The sequence below is a fragment of the Chiloscyllium plagiosum genome, unplaced genomic scaffold, assembly GCF_037043375.1.
Source record: "Chiloscyllium plagiosum isolate Xiang-an unplaced genomic scaffold, Cpla_swu_hap1 HiC_scaffold_20, whole genome shotgun sequence".
Taxonomy (NCBI): domain Eukaryota; kingdom Metazoa; phylum Chordata; class Chondrichthyes; order Orectolobiformes; family Hemiscylliidae; genus Chiloscyllium; species Chiloscyllium plagiosum.
In genome coordinates this window covers 51,479,173-51,496,892 of record NW_028270158.1, presented here as the reverse complement: position 1 = coordinate 51,496,892, position 17,720 = coordinate 51,479,173, and the positions used below count along the sequence as shown (strand labels likewise).

Sequence of the window (17,720 nt, the reverse complement as noted above, 5' to 3'; positions counted from 1 at the left end):
ATCTCCCTGTATCCCAGACTTCCTAACTTTATGAATGAGCCTACCATGGGGAACCCTATCAAATGCCTTGCTGAAATCCATATACACCACATCCACTGCTCGACCATGATCGACCTGTCTTGACACCTGTTTTAAAAAATTCTCAAGGTCAAGGACCAGGCTCGCAGAAAAGTAGTCTGACACAGAACAAACAGCCAAGAGGCGAGTCTGCTAGAATATAAGTGTTTTATTCCCCGCAGCGTCGCCACAACCAGGTCTCGTACTTACAACGGGTCTGGTTTATACTCACTCTACGTGTTACCGGAACTGGGAGCCGTCAGTTCTCGTAGAGCGGTTGCCAACAACCCACGCTCGGCGGTTAAACGCAACCCCAGAGCAGACTCTACCGAACTGGAGACTTTTCCAGCTGATATACTCTTTTCGAGATCTAAACATTCATGTGAACAGCAGAGCAAGGCTGAAAAACACATTCCATTCTGGTCACATACAGATAAGAAGATTCACACGGGAAGGTGTGTAATAAGATTCACACGGGACTAAGCGACACCTTCCATTTTCGGTTAGATTCACACATGTATTGGAACACAATTTTAACCCTTTCACCACATTCCACTGCTTGGCCCAATACATGTGTTACATTATGATTCACACATGTATTGGGACATAATTTTACACCACAACACCTCCTCAAAGAACTCAATAAGATTTGTGAGGCATGACGTGCCCCTCACAAAGCCATGCTGATTGCCTTTAATCACACTATGCTTTGCCAAATAGTCATCAATCCTATCCCTCAGAATTCTTTCCAAAATTTTGCTGACCACAGATGTAAGACTGACTGGTCTGTAATTGCCAGCGATTTCCCTATTACCCTTAACAACATTCGCCTCCTTCCAATCCTCTGGTATGACTCCCGTGGAGAGTGAGGAGGCAAATATCCTCGCCAGCGGCTTAGCAACCTCCTTTCTCGCTTCTCAGAGCAGCCTAGATAAAGAAGGGTTGCCTAGCAGCACAATATAGAAGGGAGTTAGATTTTGAAAACAATAGACCAAGGAGAAGAACAGGCCAAACAGTAAAGGGAATGGACTAACCATAGATGACATAAAACAAGTAGATTAATTGCCGTTCTCTTAATTTTCCAATAAAGTGGTAAGTCTTATGCCTCAGACTGAGTGCTGCTTTTCACCTAATCTGATTGACCAGGCCACTGTAGCATCCCTACCAGTGCCAGACCTCAGCAGAGTTACAAGTCAGCAGAAGGCAGCCATCTATCCTGGATTCTGGAAGTAGAAGCATTAAGCTGGAGGATCAGGAAAAGACAGTGGTACGTGGCTGGCTCAGGGAGCTATCGAACCAGAGCATCAAGGAGAGAAGCAGTGCAGTGATGTCTTTTTATGAACACTGGCTGTAAGACCATAAGAAATAGGAAGATGTGTCACCTTGAGCCTGCTCTGTCATTCAATAGCATCATGGCTGACATTTCTCACATCCAACATCATGTGTTTTCCCCATTACCGTTGATTCCCCGACTGATCAAGAATCTATCTATCTGTCTCAGTCTTAAATATATACAAGCCCTCACAGGTCTCTGTGCCAAGAAGTTCCAAAGACTCTCAACCCTCAAAAGAAGAAATTCTTCCTCATCTTTGTCTTAAATCGGTGTCTCTTTATTCTGAGACTATACCCTCTGGTCTTAGACTCTTCCACAAGCGGAACATTCTCTCAGCACTGACAAGCCCTTAAAATCCAATATGCTTCAATGAGATCACTTCCCATTCTTCTGAACTCCAACGAGCAGAGTCCCAACCTGTTTAACCTTTGCTCATAAGACATCCCCAGTATCGTCATTGGTAGTACTGACTACAACCCAAGAATGAATAAAACAATAGAAATTGGGAGTGCCCAAGTGGTCTAGAATCTAAATAACTGAATATAAGTAACAACTTCTGTCTGACCAAGTCAATTAGGAATGGCCAACTAATGGCCTACATTTCAGTCTGTTAATTGACAGAGGACAGAGAATGGAATGAGGGATAACATAATCAAATATGATATAAAATCATTATCAAACATCAAAATTTAAATGTGTATATTTCACAAAAAATGTGAGGAACTTAAGTAAAATTGAATTAGAAAAGGAAGACAGAAAATTCAGTTAAGAATGAATGGAGATCTTTTAGGAGTATGCGCTGAAAAGGCAGGATCAGTGAATTCCAAGGATTTGTAAATACAGTTCAAGGTAACACAATCTTATATGAGTTAAGGTAATTCAAAAAGAAAGAATTGAGAGATGCACCTTACAAAACCTGTAGGGAGAAAAATAAAGAAACCACAGGGAAGATTGTGAATTGACAGTGAGAAGGACACAGAAGGAACTTGAATTGAGTATTGCTCTGAAGGTAAATTGCAAATGGAAAGCTCTCTCTTACTGTAATCGTGAGAACTGAAAGACCTTCTGGATACAATGGAGTCAGAATAGAAGATTGAGGAAAAATAATTGATACATACGAATTGATCACCACTTGAAAGCATCTATTTGAGTAAACACTAGTAGCATGCCTGCCAACACTGGGACATCCACAATTGAAATAAATACCCGATATTCCACACTACTACTTACCTGGATAGGATGTTAATGAAAAGTTATTTCCTAGCTCCACTGCCTGGGAACAAGACTCCAACAATAGCACAGACTTCAAAGACAATTTAGTGTCAAGTGACATCTATAAAGTGTTGTCTGCCATCATGGGAGTTAGGAATATAATTGGAATCAAGACCATGCAACATTCCCTTTCCAAGAAGGGTGGCGAAACACAATGACTAACTATTATTAATAAGTAACTTATTTACAGAGGGTGGTAAGAGAGGGCATCTTATCTGGAGGCCTAAATATCTCAGACCTAAGTTCAAATAATATCAAGTCCCACGTACCCTGTATGCTGATAGAGAGGAAATCCTACATTCCTCAGGTACAAAGTGCAGGATCACATCTCTATGAAAGTACAGATAAGTGGGATTCCATATTGTTACAAAACAGGTCAATCCTACCCATATTACTTGCTTTAATATTTTTCCAGAAAGTTATCCCAATAGATACTTGAAAGCACCAAATAAAGTGTAGCTAGACTTCTAGAAAGGCACAAATACTGTTCCATCTGAGAGACAATGTATAGCCATAAACTAAGTAAAATTTGTAGATGGATAAAGAATTGTTTAGAAGAGAGGGAGCAGTGAGTACTGGTTTGGGTGTGGTGCCAGAGGACGGAATGTTGGCATGCACTTCGTGCAATGAGCTAGGAATCTCCCAGAAGAGAAGTCAATTCTATTTCTAATCTACGTAAATGCCTTGAATTCAGACTGCAATATAAACTCCTCAGACTGGTGAATAATACTAAACCAGATAGGATTTGAGGAGTGCAAAAACTAGCATCCAAGAAAGCACAGTAGAAAATAGTTAATGGACTCAACTTGCCATAATAGCACCTGAAAGGAAGCCATTTTAGCTCCTTCTACCCTTTGCCAACTTTACGAGGAGTTGGGATTTCACTGACAAGTTCCCTCTTAGCAGTGGGAATCCCGACAGCAGTCCGTTGCGCATTTGAGAAGAATCCTGAATTAGGAAATAGGATCTGGGGTTTCAGTAGAGTCAGAGGGTCCAGAGGAAATCTTGCCCTGAAAGAAGAACATTGGCACATATTCTCCTATGGGAAGATGAGCTAAATGACCTTCTCTCGCTCTACTTACCTTGATGATGTTTTTGACCACAAGCTGCTTTTTTAAGGCCAAAGGTCAATAGATCACATTGTCTTGATCCTATGTTTATAGTAGAGAGTACCTAATATGAAAAGAAATCCAAAGAAGATTGCTGGGCTGAATTAAAAACAATGTTCCCATCCAGATTTCCATTCATCCCCAAGTTTTACTTCAGCATTGATTAAAGAAAAGATACAAGTGAAAGTTTGTTCCCTTGTGCATTTTATCAAGTTAAAGCTGACTTAATGTGATTCTCAGAAACCAAAGTGCTAAATAACTTTCATTTTGCATGCGTACTATTTTATACTCTTCTTGGTTCTGAGTTTGCAGTAAATTTTATGGCCTAGTGATTTTTATTGAACTGTACAAATGAGAACTGAAATAATGTTAGTCATTTTAATCATTCATACCTCCTGAGGCAAGGACAGGTGTTGCTCCCTGTAGGTGACTTAGACTTTTTAAAAATGTACTTATGAAGTGCTACTGTGCCATTTTTCAAAATTTCAGCACATACTCATGCAAGCAAGTTGGAAATCCCAACTCACATGCCAGTTTATCATTTTATTAACCACTTTTCAATCTTGTGCCCTGGAAATCTGGGACTGGCAGCAACCACATTAAATTTCCTGTTGAGTATATTGATCCTCACTGAAGTTTCATTCTCCACAAATTCCTTTTGATCGGCAGCATTCACCTCCCACCTCCCACTTCACTGTCCTTCAAATCATTTCCTATTTCAAAAATTGTAATTAAACTGGGTCTGTTTTTTAAAGATCTAAAGAAACGAATGTTGAGGTGAAAGAGTCTGAAGTCAGATAGGTTTCCCGTGATGCTAAATTAACTGTTTGAACTGCTTTTGTGATGCATGCAAAGAACTGAATGAAAACCAAGATAATTTCACTAATAAGATTGATACAAATATTGAGTACTTTCAATAAATGAATGTCACCAGCTCACATCAAGGTTAGCTTCAAGCCTAAAGCCCAGATCTTCCAGACTCCAGATTGTTGGAGACAAGGCGTATGGTGCAAGAAGCATATGGGGACACCACAGAGGTCTTAATGCACAGACTTATGTAGGTACGGCCTGGGAAATTTGATAGGTAATTTCCCTGCTCCCCAGGAACCCCCACAAACATCTGACTCTCAACTAAATTTGGGGATTATCAACACTGAAGTGAACTGCAACACATTTCAAGAAGATATCCATAAGTTTGCAGAAGGGCCATGTAACCTCAACACAGATAATTGAGAGGTCTCACATTTTGGTCAGGAAAAGAAGGAAATCACAATGTTACTGGGAAAGTAAGACTCTAAAGGGGGAACACAATGATCTCAGGAATGCAAATACACAGAAAAATAGAAGTAAAAAGGCCCCAGTAAAGCAAATCAAACATGACGGGTTATTTATAAAGAGACAGAATTGAAAAGAAGTTTTGCTAAACTTGAATTAGTGTTATAGGGGACTACAGCATGGAAACAGGTCCTTCAGTCCGATATACCTGTGCTGCCCAGCTTTCACAATAAAACTAGTTCTATTTGCCTGTGTTTAGTCCATATCCCTCCATACTTATCCCTGTCTAAATGTTTCTTAAATGGGGAAATTGCACTCGCTTCCACCACTCCCTCTGACAGCCTGTTCCACACACTCATCACTCTCTGTGTGAAAAAATTGCCCCGCTGGACCCCTCTCACCTTAAACCAAGCCCTTTAGTTTTAACCTCCCCTATCATGGGGAAAAGCTGTTGGCTTATGACTTTATAGACCTCTATAAAATCACCCCTCATTCTCCTATGCTCCAGGGAAAAAAAACCCAGCTTATCCTTATTGAGTACTTTCAATAAATGAATGTCACCAGCTCACATCAAGGTTAGCTTCAAGCCTAAAGCCCAGATCTTCCAGACTCCAGATTGTTGGAGACAAGGCGTATGGTGCAAGAAGCATATGGGGACACCACAGAGGTCTTAATGCACAGACTTATGTAGGTACGGCCTGGGAAATTTGATAGGTAATTTCCCTGCTCCCCAGGAACCCCCACAAACATCTGACTCTCAACTAAATTTGGGGATTATCAACACTGAAGTGAACTGCAACACATTTCAAGAAGATATCCATAAGTTTGCAGAAGGGCCATGTAACCTCAACACAGATAATTGAGAGGTCTCACATTTTGGTCAGGAAAAGAAGGAAATCACAATGTTACTGGGAAAGTAAGACTCTAAAGGGGGAACACAATGATCTCAGGAATGCAAATACACAGAAAAATAGAAGTAAAAAGGCCCCAGTAAAGCAAATCAAACATGACGGGTTATTTATAAAGAGACAGAATTGAAAAGAAGTTTTGCTAAACTTGAATTAGTGTTATAGGGGACTACAGCATGGAAACAGGTCCTTCAGTCCGATATACCTGTGCTGCCCAGCTTTCACAATAAAACTAGTTCTATTTGCCTGTGTTTAGTCCATATCCCTCCATACTTATCCCTGTCTAAATGTTTCTTAAATGGGGAAATTGCACTCGCTTCCACCACTCCCTCTGACAGCCTGTTCCACACACTCATCACTCTCTGTGTGAAAAAATTGCCCCGCTGGACCCCTCTCACCTTAAACCAAGCCCTTTAGTTTTAACCTCCCCTATCATGGGGAAAAGCTGTTGGCTTATGACTTTATAGACCTCTATAAAATCACCCCTCATTCTCCTATGCTCCAGGGAAAAAAAACCCAGCTTATCCTTATAATTAAACCTTCCAGTCCAGGTAGCATCTTTCTAGTTTAATAATAACCTTTCTATAGAAGGGGCACTACGTGGAGAATTGAGTCGTGTTTGGGTCACACCTGGACCATGACATACAATTCTAGCCGATGAGTTATTTAAAGGATATAGAGACACCATTCTCTCACATCTACTAAGCCCATTTGCAACTGTTCCGTGACATCCTTCATTAACTATGCCTAGGGCAACTCTTCCTCCCTGATTCCCTCCACACTTCCTTCGAGAAAAGATCCCTGTACATTTTCCGCTCTGTTCAAGTGACATAAATACTGACATTTTCTCTCCATGTCAGTTTTTAAGAGATGCATTTGCACTTGAAAATTCAGGCTTCTTTTCACTTCTTTTATCCTTTGTATCTGGAATTTTAAGCATACATCTTAGTATCCACATTTCAAAGGCCTCTATTTTCTACCAAAGGTTTGTATTTATTGTCCAGGTTTCCAAGACACTCAAAAAAAAAATGTCATATCTGAAGAGGCTCTTTTCCCTTGTTACAAACTTGAGTTTTCTTGTTCACATATCCATCATATTCACAAAGTGGCATCTGGCTGTACGTCCTTTTCTGCCCTGAGCATTGTATTAATCATTTATTCTAAATCGACAAACATATACACTATCCCATTGTAACATCATCAGTTGTAATCTGGCTAATGGTAGGTACGTCAGTATACCTTTTGGAGATATACTCGTGATATTCCCATTGTAGCATAAAATGTGAGCTGAGGTATAAAGGTCTCACACTCCAGCTTACATCAGATTATCTAAAGCATGACATGCCATTGGAAACTGTGCTACACTGTGTCATGTCATTGTTTAATGTTAGTCCAACCACTTACGTGCCTGTAAATGTCATGTTTGTATATAATAGCTAGCTGTAATAAATGTCTTTTGGATTTTTCATTACCACAATATCCATATCTTGAGTTTTATATTAATAGCAATAATATAAGCATTACCACATGTTATGGGCCAGGCGAGACCCCCTCAAAATATTTTAAGAAGGTAGCCTAGACCCTAACTTTTTCTTATGTCAAAGGCAGATGTGAAGTGGATGTTCCAGGTACGATGCAGCTGGTCAAACCACTCAGCTTTAAGCAAAATAGAATTTATTTACACACTACAGCTGAAACACAAAGAAAAGAAAATGGAATTTAGAATAACTTAACTATTGGAAAACTTAACCGACCCAATACAGTAACTATTATTAATTAACTGTTCTAATACAGTAACATCAATTAAACACACCCCTTGGCAAAAAGGTAGATTCAAACACAGATTCTAACAGGGAGGAGATCGCACAATCAGGTGAGAGATCTCAGAAGAAATTCAGACGCATTCTTTATTGAAGCTTGCAACTCTCCTGGACTCTCACATCTTGTGACTGCTATAGCTAAAAACAAACTTTAAAAATCCTGAACTGGGAGAACTGGCCACTCCCCTTCCATTGTTAAACTGTTAATTCCCCTAGACTCCTTTGCACCTCTGCTTTTACAACCTCACTTCAAAAATAACCAAGGAGAAAATAACCTTCTTAAAGTGACAGCATCATCAGACACATCAAGTAAAACATCATGTTGGAGACAAGCATAAATCACTATCCAGATTTAATTTTCTTCGAATTTTCTAGTTTCTTCTAATCTTTTTGTGTTTTGTTTTTGACTTTTTAAGAATTCACATTTAATCCATATTCTAGCATTGTAGATTTTAACTGGTTCACAAAATTTTGCAGGACCTCTGGATAAATTCCCTAAGCACTGCTGTGTCCTTAGAGCATCACAAGTTTGTAACATTCTTGCCTCCAATTTTTATTTCTGGAAGGGCGAGACTAGAGACCATCAATGTAAGATAATCGGCAATAAATTTAAATAAGAAAGGAATCCTGATGAAGGGCTCCTGCCTGAAACATCGATTCTCCTGCTCCTCGGATGCTGCATGACCCGCTGTGCTTTTCCAGCACCACACACTCTCGACAGCCACCTGAAGCTACCCTGGTTGACAAGTGGAAATTGAACTCCATGCTGATGGCAACAATATGATCCATTTTGGCTGTCCCGTTTAGTGAACCAATCATCATATAGTCTCTCCTCCACACCCTGCAGTTTGTTCTGGCCTGGAGCTATGGTTAGTGAGGGTAAAGGCTCCAGTTTCTATCCATCACGCGGCTGACCAGGAATCTCTCCCACTCTCATTAACTGCCATTGGTGAGCGTTGGAAGGATTGATACTGAACCTGTTTAGCTGCTTATGGACACACCTTCACTGGCCAACAACTCCTGGAATGGGACTGAGATCTGGAATGTCTGTCTCAGAGGTAGGGACACCATCCACTGCATAAAATTTCTTCTCCTTATCTATATATCCTATGTAATTTTCTAACCTCATACTAACATAATTGATGCAATATACCCTAGTGCAATTGCAGTCTGAACATTAACACCATGGAGGTTGGATGAATGATGATTGAGTGTTGGATTGCAGGCAGGTAATTATATTAACACTTGTACATAACACAACAGGAAAGGATCAAAACAAAAAATTACCTCTGAAACCTGGCCAGGTTCTCCTTAACTTTGACTTTGGTGCATCAAACCTCATGTAGGCAGCAGTGGCTGGAATATCCTGCTCAGCTACATCAGACTGGGGGCTTTCCATTGTACCGTTTTCCTTAGAGAAAAATAGCAGGAAATGCAGCTGTCATTCGCAAAAAGAAAAACTAGGGTGAGTTTTCTGTTTGGGCTAATTAATCTTGGTGGTGAAGGGGCAGATTTTCATCAATACAATCTCAGACATTATCCCAGTTATTACAGACACCTATTTTGGCCACTGCCTAACTGATGAAATCCACCATCTTAAACATTTGCACTCAAATTGACCTTTAAAAGAACAATGACTAACTGCCTGTTTAACTATTGCCTTATTCTTTTCACCTTTATCAAGTTCAAGAGAGCATCGGGACATCAATGAGATGTAGCAGGGCCTCCGCTGGTAGGTGGTATAGGAGGGGGTGGGGCGATTTAACATTTGCTAATGTCCACCAGTTTCACATAACTCCTGATTTCATGAGAACTAATTCTGGTTTTGTGGGATAGTCCACACAAATGATAGTGAATTTGTTTTGCAAACCCCTGGAGTCTTTTGTCATCATGGTGGCTCAGTGGTTAGCACTGCTACCTCACAGCGCCAGGGACCCAGGTTCAATTCCAACCTCGGGTGACTGTGAAATTTGCACATTCTCCCTGTGTCTGCATGGATTTCCTCTGGATGTTCTGGTTTCCTCCCACAGTCCAAAGATGTGCAGGTAAGGTGGATTGGCCATGCTAAATTCCCCATAGTGTCCAGGGATGTGCAGGCTATATGGGATAGCCATTAGAAATGCAGGGTTTTAGGGTTCAGGTAGGATGCTCTTCAGAGAGTCAGTGTGGACATGATGGGCTGAATAGTCAACTTCCACACTATAGGGATTCCGTGATTCTATGGAAATGAAAAAGATGCAAAGAATGAATGGCTGATCACCCACTTTATGTCATCCCAGGGCCACGATGTGGAAGTTTCTTGTGTCTAATTTCTAATCTCCTTCAGCATCACAACCAGTAATATTCTGATTTTCAGCCCCACTGAAATTTTTTAATACATGGTCTGTTTGAATGTTTATCTCCATTGGTAATTATTCTATATCTTCTCAAGATGGTTCTACAGCCCTATTGACCCTACCTTTCTTTTCCTTTCAAGCACAAAATGAAGTTTTTCACTTCTAAATAATCCCAATCTTTCAATAAATAACTTATTGATGCTTGGCTGAAGCGTTGGGGTCCCATTCGCAATGCAAAAGCAGCGCTCAACTTTGAATGTGAGGACAGACAAATGGTCACAACACTTGTGCCATGGGCACTTTGCAAGAGTGCTCCACCTTGAGGAGCTCCAGCTCTAAATTACAAGGCAGTTTTCTGAACCAACTGCACTGTGAGGTTTTTAACCATTAACAAAGGGAGCTTTTAGATTATAGTGAGCTCAAACATATCAAACAGATAAAGGTTGGGATTATCAGATCCAAGAAAACATCGGGACATCAATGAGATGTAGCAGGTCCTCCGCCAGTAGGTGGTATTGGAGGGGGAGGAATGAACTGTTCATTGACTATAGGACTGTCAACGTAGGGAATGGTGTCTTTGGCAGACTGGAAGTGTGTTCAGAGCATGTGCCATGAGGAAAAGGGAGACACAGAAAGAAGAAAAAGGAGAAGCCTGGGAATTGTGAGCTGCAGCACAGCAAAAGCCAAAGCCACGGATAGAGCAGCTCAAAGCCTCTGACAGTGGCTGGAGAAATGGGAAGGAGGTGCAGGCATCAAACTGCTAGAGGTTGAGGCAGTCAGACTGGGCAATACCAGAGTCTCAAAGACCACAAGGGGAGGAGGAATCCCATCATGTCTGGAAAACCAGCTCATCTGGTTCAAGTGACCACGTGGGATTGGCAATAGGAGCTTCACTGCGTGAACACTGCTTCCACGCTGGTGGAAATTATAAAATTATAATTTCAGTTACATCACAATGTAAACTTTTGCTATAAATTCTGTGTTTTATGATTTTATACTCCACAACTACCTAGTGAAGGAGCAGCGCTCCGAAAGCAAGTGCTTCCAAATAAACCTATTGGACTATAACCTGGTGTTGTGTGATTTTAATTTTATTTATTCTGATATTTCTCTTTTAGCATCAATAGTAATTTGCATTTGGAGCAATAGGAGAGTCACCATCTCTATTCGGCTATTCCCCGTTGGGTATTTACACGTTATTTATGCACTCCAGGACTCAGTCCTTGGCCACTTGGGGTTGGTGTCAGCCTGTTCAGTCAGCAATTACAAACCCCTGGGAGATCAAGCCCGTTGCCCAATCTTCTGTGAAGACAGTGAATGAAAGAATTCATCGACCAGAAATGTGAATGTTGTTTGTCCCTTTGTTTGAACTGTTGATGGTTTCCAACATATTGTATTTCCCTTAAAGATAAAACAATTCCCTGGTCAGTTTAGCCAAAGAGAGGCAGAGGATTGACAGGTTTCGTTTAAGAAGGTTGCTGATGTAGAAAGCGAAAGAAGGACATCCAAGAGTCACAGAATAATGGAGTAGTTTAAAAAGGATGCAGGCCAATGAATCTGCAGAGGGTTTTTGAAGACCACGCCAGCTGGTTCCCACTCCCCTCCTCCCCCACCCCCAACCGATTCTTCCCAAAACACTGGAATTTCTTCTTCTTCAAATAAAATTTGACTCTCCTTTGAAAGGTGTTAGTAAATCTGCCCGCTTCACCTTGTGAGGCAGTGCACATCTTCACGAAATCATTGTTCAAGTAGGATTTTGCTAACGTTCCTTTAGCTTTCTCATCAATCACCTCAAATCTGTGTTCTCGGGTTATCAACCCTTCAGCTAATGGAAACTATTTATCTTTATTTACCCAATGTAAATTTTTCATCAGTTTAATGCTGTAGAAAGCGGAGGACAAAAAAACAACTTTTTAAAAAAATATCTTGTTAAAGGGATCAGATTGATGTACTCTTGTCTTGTTTTTATTTACAAGGATAGACTGAATATAAATTGGCCACTTTCGTAGTGTCTGACTGTGTCATCAAAACGATAGTACAAAATTGTATCAAATATTTCTACATTGTGCAGTCAAAGGTGAAATCTTGGATAAGATCAATGTTACATTTGACTTAGTTGAGCTTCTCTATAGTAAATTCCAATGCTTATATTCCCCTGCCTTAATCTGCAGCATTCCAAGCAATCACAAAAGTTATCATACCACTGCCGAGATTAACCTACTACACCCAAAGGGAGCATCCCATTTAAAAGTCAGCTCAAATCTCTTACACCAGTTTCCCATGACTGAGCCAAATGGTTCATTTGCAAATGCATTGGTCTGGTCTCAGCCATATAGTGAATCATTTAAAATAATCATTTACTGCACTGAAGAAATATAGTGAAACTTCTACTAGTTTCTTTACTGCTAGCAAGTGCAACATCAACTCTTTTCCGATCAAAGACAAGGCCTGTGCTTCAAGAAAGTCATGAGGCTCTGTTCACTCCAGGGAACAGATTTGTCAGACAATCTTTAATGAAGTTAAAAATCACACAACACCAGATTATAGTCCTGACACTCACCTGATGAAGGAGCAGTGCTCTGAAAGCTAGTGCTTCCAAACAAACCTGTTGGACTGTAACTTGGCATTGTGCGATTTTTAACTTTGTTCACCCGAGTCCAACACCGGCACCCCCAAATCAATCTTTAATGAAGCCATATTTTCTCCAACCTGCAAGCGCATGTTTGGAACATGATTGAAATGGGAAAAGCTGGCAAATCATGGGAGCCAATGTCAAGATTCCCAGGTGCCCTGAGAGAGCTATCCCTTATATCACCCTACATCAAGAGTTTCACTCTTACAATATGAAGTAAAAACTTACGAATCTTACTTCCTCTGTATTGACATTATGATGGACCCGGTAACCTGGGCCCTGATCCACATGACCTTTGTCCTTTAGACGTTCATGGCCCCGGCTGCTGTGAGAGGTGTAGTATCGCACAAACTGCGTTCTTTTCACCAGCAAGTGCAAGATGAAGCACATGCTCTCCATTCCGATTGAAACGAAGAAGAAGACAATGGTGTTCTTCCTTTCATCAGAAACCAGGAGCTTGGTAAAGATTCTGCTGAGGGAAATGATGACGCCAGCAGTGCCTGCAATGGAGAAAAGAAGCTCATAGCATTGATTACTGACGTTAAAGCCAACAGCCTTCCACAGATTGATCTTCGAGCCCGCATCCCACCCCCTCCCCCCACTTCTCCCTTATTCCAGTTAACTATGGTGTTAGTCATTCGACATTCAAAATATTAGGTAGAATTGAAAAGCAGGGAATTCATGTTAAACCTGCAGCAAACATTGATTAGACCACACTAAAGGTATGGCATGTAGTTCTGGCCCATGTATTATATACAGAATATCGAGGCACATGGTAAAGGTTTACAAAGATTTACAAAGATACTGCTTTGAATAATTATGGAGCAAATTCATAGAGACATTATGTTTTTTGTGCATTTTCCATTGTAATAAAAATTTTGGAGGCGGAGGGAAAAGATTGTTTGACTGCAAAGAGATGGTTAGAAGCGGAAGCTCACCATAGACTTCCAGGAATACTCCAGTAATGTTGGCAACTCTAACAGGTGGTAGCAGAAATTAATTATTTCTCAGGATATTTTACACTTAGCTGTTTTTAAAAGAGAAATATGGTACCATTGGCATTAAAACAGTTGATAAGAAGTCTTTGCAGAAGAAGTTTTATTTTATCAATATTTCCAATATTTGGGAGTCCTGCTAAAAACTGTTGACTGGAATCGTTTAAAACAAGTACTCACTTTCGCCTGTCATCACCCCTTGGGTGTAGCGTTTGGGCAACATTCCAGTGTAACCATAGAAACTTGATTGCTGCACTTCATCGCAAAGAAAGAAAATGCAACAAATTAATTGTTGATTTAAACAGCGTGATGCTCCCACTTAATCCCAACTTTACTGTGGGGAGGCAATCAGCAATGTCTCAATGTGAGGTCATTCCTCACCAAGTGATGAGGGACCACTGGAAGCAGTGCTCCTCACAGACTGGGCTCTGTCGCAAATTAAGCAGAGGCCTGGGGTCAACTGATGATTGGGAGGAGACCAAAATAACATCTAAATAGCTGTGAAAGGCTTGGAACAGGAAATAAACACAACAAATGTGAGTAAATGACCAAAAAAAATGCTTCATTAAACCATCAATGTTTAATCAGCTTGATAAGCTTTCCTGACTAACTGCCATTGTCAGATAGTGACCTCAATGTTCTGCATTCAAATTTGACACAAGCACAGCTTCATTTTCACCAGAGCACTACAGCACTTGTACACTTAGGAAAAAGCAAACACAGACGCTGGCACGTTTACAGCACAGAAAGAAACAATTGTGCCCCAACTGTACATCAACTCACCTAGTCCCATGTCCCCACCTTTAACACTTCTTGTAACATTTGCCAACTCTCATATTTAAATTCATGGAATAGTGAAGCGTCTGAGGTTAAGGCTGACAGTGTGGGGATGGTATGCTTTATTAATAAAGTGCTGCAAAGTGTTTCACAGCTTGTATGACTTCACAATGCCATAGTGAGAGGCTACTGCTCTTGCATTGTTAGTTTACCCATTGACCAGTGCCTCAGGGAGATCTCACTATATTGTCCTTTATGGTCCCTGATTTTCCTTCTACCTCAAGGATATTGATTCCCTCCATGCACACACTTCCTTGTGGCAAAAGAGATCTCAGTATATCTGGTTTCCTCAGTACATTCCTCACTAGAATCCCCAAATCTAAATTTCACAGCCTACAGCCAAGATCATTCATATTGCATAGCTCATGCTGAATCCTCCACACCAATCATTGTAGTCCTTATAATGGCCCACTGGCTCATGATTTTCATGTTTCATAGAAAGGGGAGGAGGCTATTCAGCCCCTTGAGCTGTTGTGCCATTCAATTATATTATGGCCGCTTTGTATCTGAGCTCCATAGCCTGCCTTGGATTTGTAACTTCAAAGTAAATTGGCCTAACAAAATTCTACCAATCTCAACTTTGCAGTTGAATGTTCCAATCTTAATTTGGGAATTGAATTCTAGATGCCCTTAATCTTTCTAATCATTTAACATTGGAACTTTCAAATCCCTCCACAGTCTGTCCACCTTATCCCAATGATCCCCTTCAGACACAGTGCTCCATATTCAATCTTTTCAGGCCCCATCTTACTCCTGCCCCTACACCCTCTGATCTGTCACTGGCAGCTATTCCTTCAGACACTATTCTTTCATTCTTTGCACCTTCCCCCCGAAACACTCCTCCAGCTCTATTTTCAAAAACCTTCTTAAAAGAATTCTGGATAAATTGTAGAGCCCTACTGCACCAGAAGAGCCCCTACAGCCCACTGAGTCTGTAACAATCTATCTACACCAATTCCACTTTCCAGCACTTGGGCCATAGCTGAGTGTTATGATATTTTAAGCATTCACCACATCCTTTGTAAGGGTTTTGAGGTTCTCTGCCTCTACCGCCCTCCCAGGCAGTGCATTCCAGATTCCTAACCTCTTTCCTCAAATCCCCTCTAAAACTCCTGCCTTTCACCTTAAAATTGTGGCCCCTCATTATTGAGCACCAAATGATCTGGTAGAAAAAGCAGTAATATGGTCGATTCTTTAAATGGTGAAAGATTGCAGCATGCTGCTGTGCAGAGGGACCTGGATGTCCTTGTGCATGAATTACAAAAAGTTGGTTTGCAAATGCAGCAGGTAATTAAGAAGGGAAATGAAATATTGTCCTTCATTGCTAGAGGGATGGAGTTTAAAAACCGGGAAGTTATGCTGCAGCTGTGTAGGATTCTGGTGAAGCCACATCTGGAGTACTGTGTACTGTTTTGGTCTCCTTATTTGAGACAGGATGAGATGGCACTGGAGGGGGTGCAGAGGAGGTTCACTAGGTTAATTCCAGAGTTGAGAAGGTTGGTTTATGAGGAGAGATTGAGTAGACGGGATGGGAGGGGGGCTATACACATTGGAATTTAGAAGAATGAGGGGGGATCTTACAGAAAAAAAATTAAAATTATGAAGAGAATAGATAAGATAGACGCAGGGAGATTGTTTCCACTGTGGGTGAAACTAGAACTAGGGGGCATAGCCTCAGAATAAGGGGGAGCAGTTTAGGACTGAGTTGAGGAGGAATTTCTCCACCCAAAAGGTTGTGAATCTGTGGAATTTCCTGCCCAGTGAAGCAGCTGAGGCTATTAACTGAATGTTTTTAAGGCAAAGATAGATTTTTGATCAGCAAGGAAATTAACATTTATGGTGAGTGGGCATGTAAGTGGAGCCAAGTCCATGAAAAGATCAGCCATGATCTGATTGAATGGTGGAGCAGGGTCAAGGGGCCAGGTGGCCTACTCCTGCTGCTGTTTCTTATGTTCTATTCGTAGTCTGTTATGTGAGGAGAGCACAGGTTGTCCTCCATTCACGTCTCGCCCCTTCTGTTTTAAACAAAATCCGTTCCTTTTTCCCAGCATGAAGTGTCTGAGAAAAGAAAAATCACTTATGTGCGATGGCTTTATGGGTTTGCTTAGTGCTACATTAGGATGACTCACAACACAGTGTACAGACTAAAAGTTGAATGCCCATCTGCATGTACTAATCGAAGTGCTCAGATGAAACCAGGATGAAAGGTGTGCACAACATTGCAAGGAATGGCAGAAACTCATGGCAGGCTCCATCATTCCTCATTCATTTTCCATGTGGTGCTTAAGGTTGGGGTGAATAGGGGAAGGGGAGAGTGGTGCAAGGTGGGTGAGCAGGGGCAAGACAGCATTAGAATGAGGGAGACACCAGGGCTGTGGTGTTTCCGGTTTTCTCTTGTACCTTGAGGCCATTTGGAATTAGTGCTGACTGCCTCATTATAGCGCTGACCTTAGTTTCCAGTCCCAGTCACTGAGGCTGAAGATTGAGACAATTCAAAAGAGTTGGAAAAAAATGCATAAACAAGGAAGAAATGGTTGCAATCACGGTGAGGAACGGTAATGACAATTGCAAGTGACTCTCAAAGGGAAGCTGAAATGCAGCCTTACCTGTGCATCCAAAAGCCACAATGCCCACTGCCACCAGATTGATGGCATATGCCTGCTGTACTGTAAATAGCTCCAGCCAGACGTCACAGATACTCACAAACATTAGGGGGCCCAAAGCAAACAGGTAACCTGCCACCAATCAAACAAACAAAACCCAGTTTAATCCCCAGCCAATATTAATACCATCACCAGCATTAACACTGGTCTCAGTTGATTTTCTGCTTTTCTCATAATGATTTCTACTACAACTAAAGTAATGCATTCAGGTGACATAGAGATTCGCCTGGTCAAAGAGAATATAAACTGGCAAACAAGACATTTCACACTGGATGTCTCATCCTTGCTCTGTCTCTATCTCAAACAACAAAACCAAAGCCTTTATTATAGTGTCACTTGTTTAGCTAAATTCAGAACTGCAGGACTCAGAGGATGGAGGAGAGAACTGGCTACTTTTTTCATGTCGGGAGGTTGGATGTTCTCTGATTGTAACTGTCCATATTCTATTTTAACAAACCTTTATTGATAAGGTTTTTAATCATA

At 41.0% G+C, this 17,720-nt stretch overlaps 1 protein-coding gene across 4 annotated transcripts in view; it reads right to left on the bottom strand.

Moving 5' to 3' along the window:
• Positions 1–17,720, bottom strand: part of slc29a4a (solute carrier family 29 member 4a) — a 145,366-nt gene that overhangs the window by 15,191 nt on the left and 112,455 nt on the right. For 3 of the 4 annotated variants that reach the window (XM_043711282.2, XM_087997935.1, XM_087997934.1), the window contains 4 exons: positions 17,181–17,309; positions 13,918–13,992; positions 12,971–13,242; positions 9,062–9,185 (listed from right to left, as the gene is read on the bottom strand). In XM_043711282.2, coding sequence (XP_043567217.1) covers positions 9,062–9,185; positions 12,971–13,242; positions 13,918–13,992; positions 17,181–17,309 — 600 coding nt within the window. The remainder of the gene's footprint in view (positions 1–9,061; positions 9,186–12,970; positions 13,243–13,917; positions 13,993–17,180; positions 17,310–17,720) is intronic. The other variant, XM_087997936.1, reaches the window with a different exon arrangement.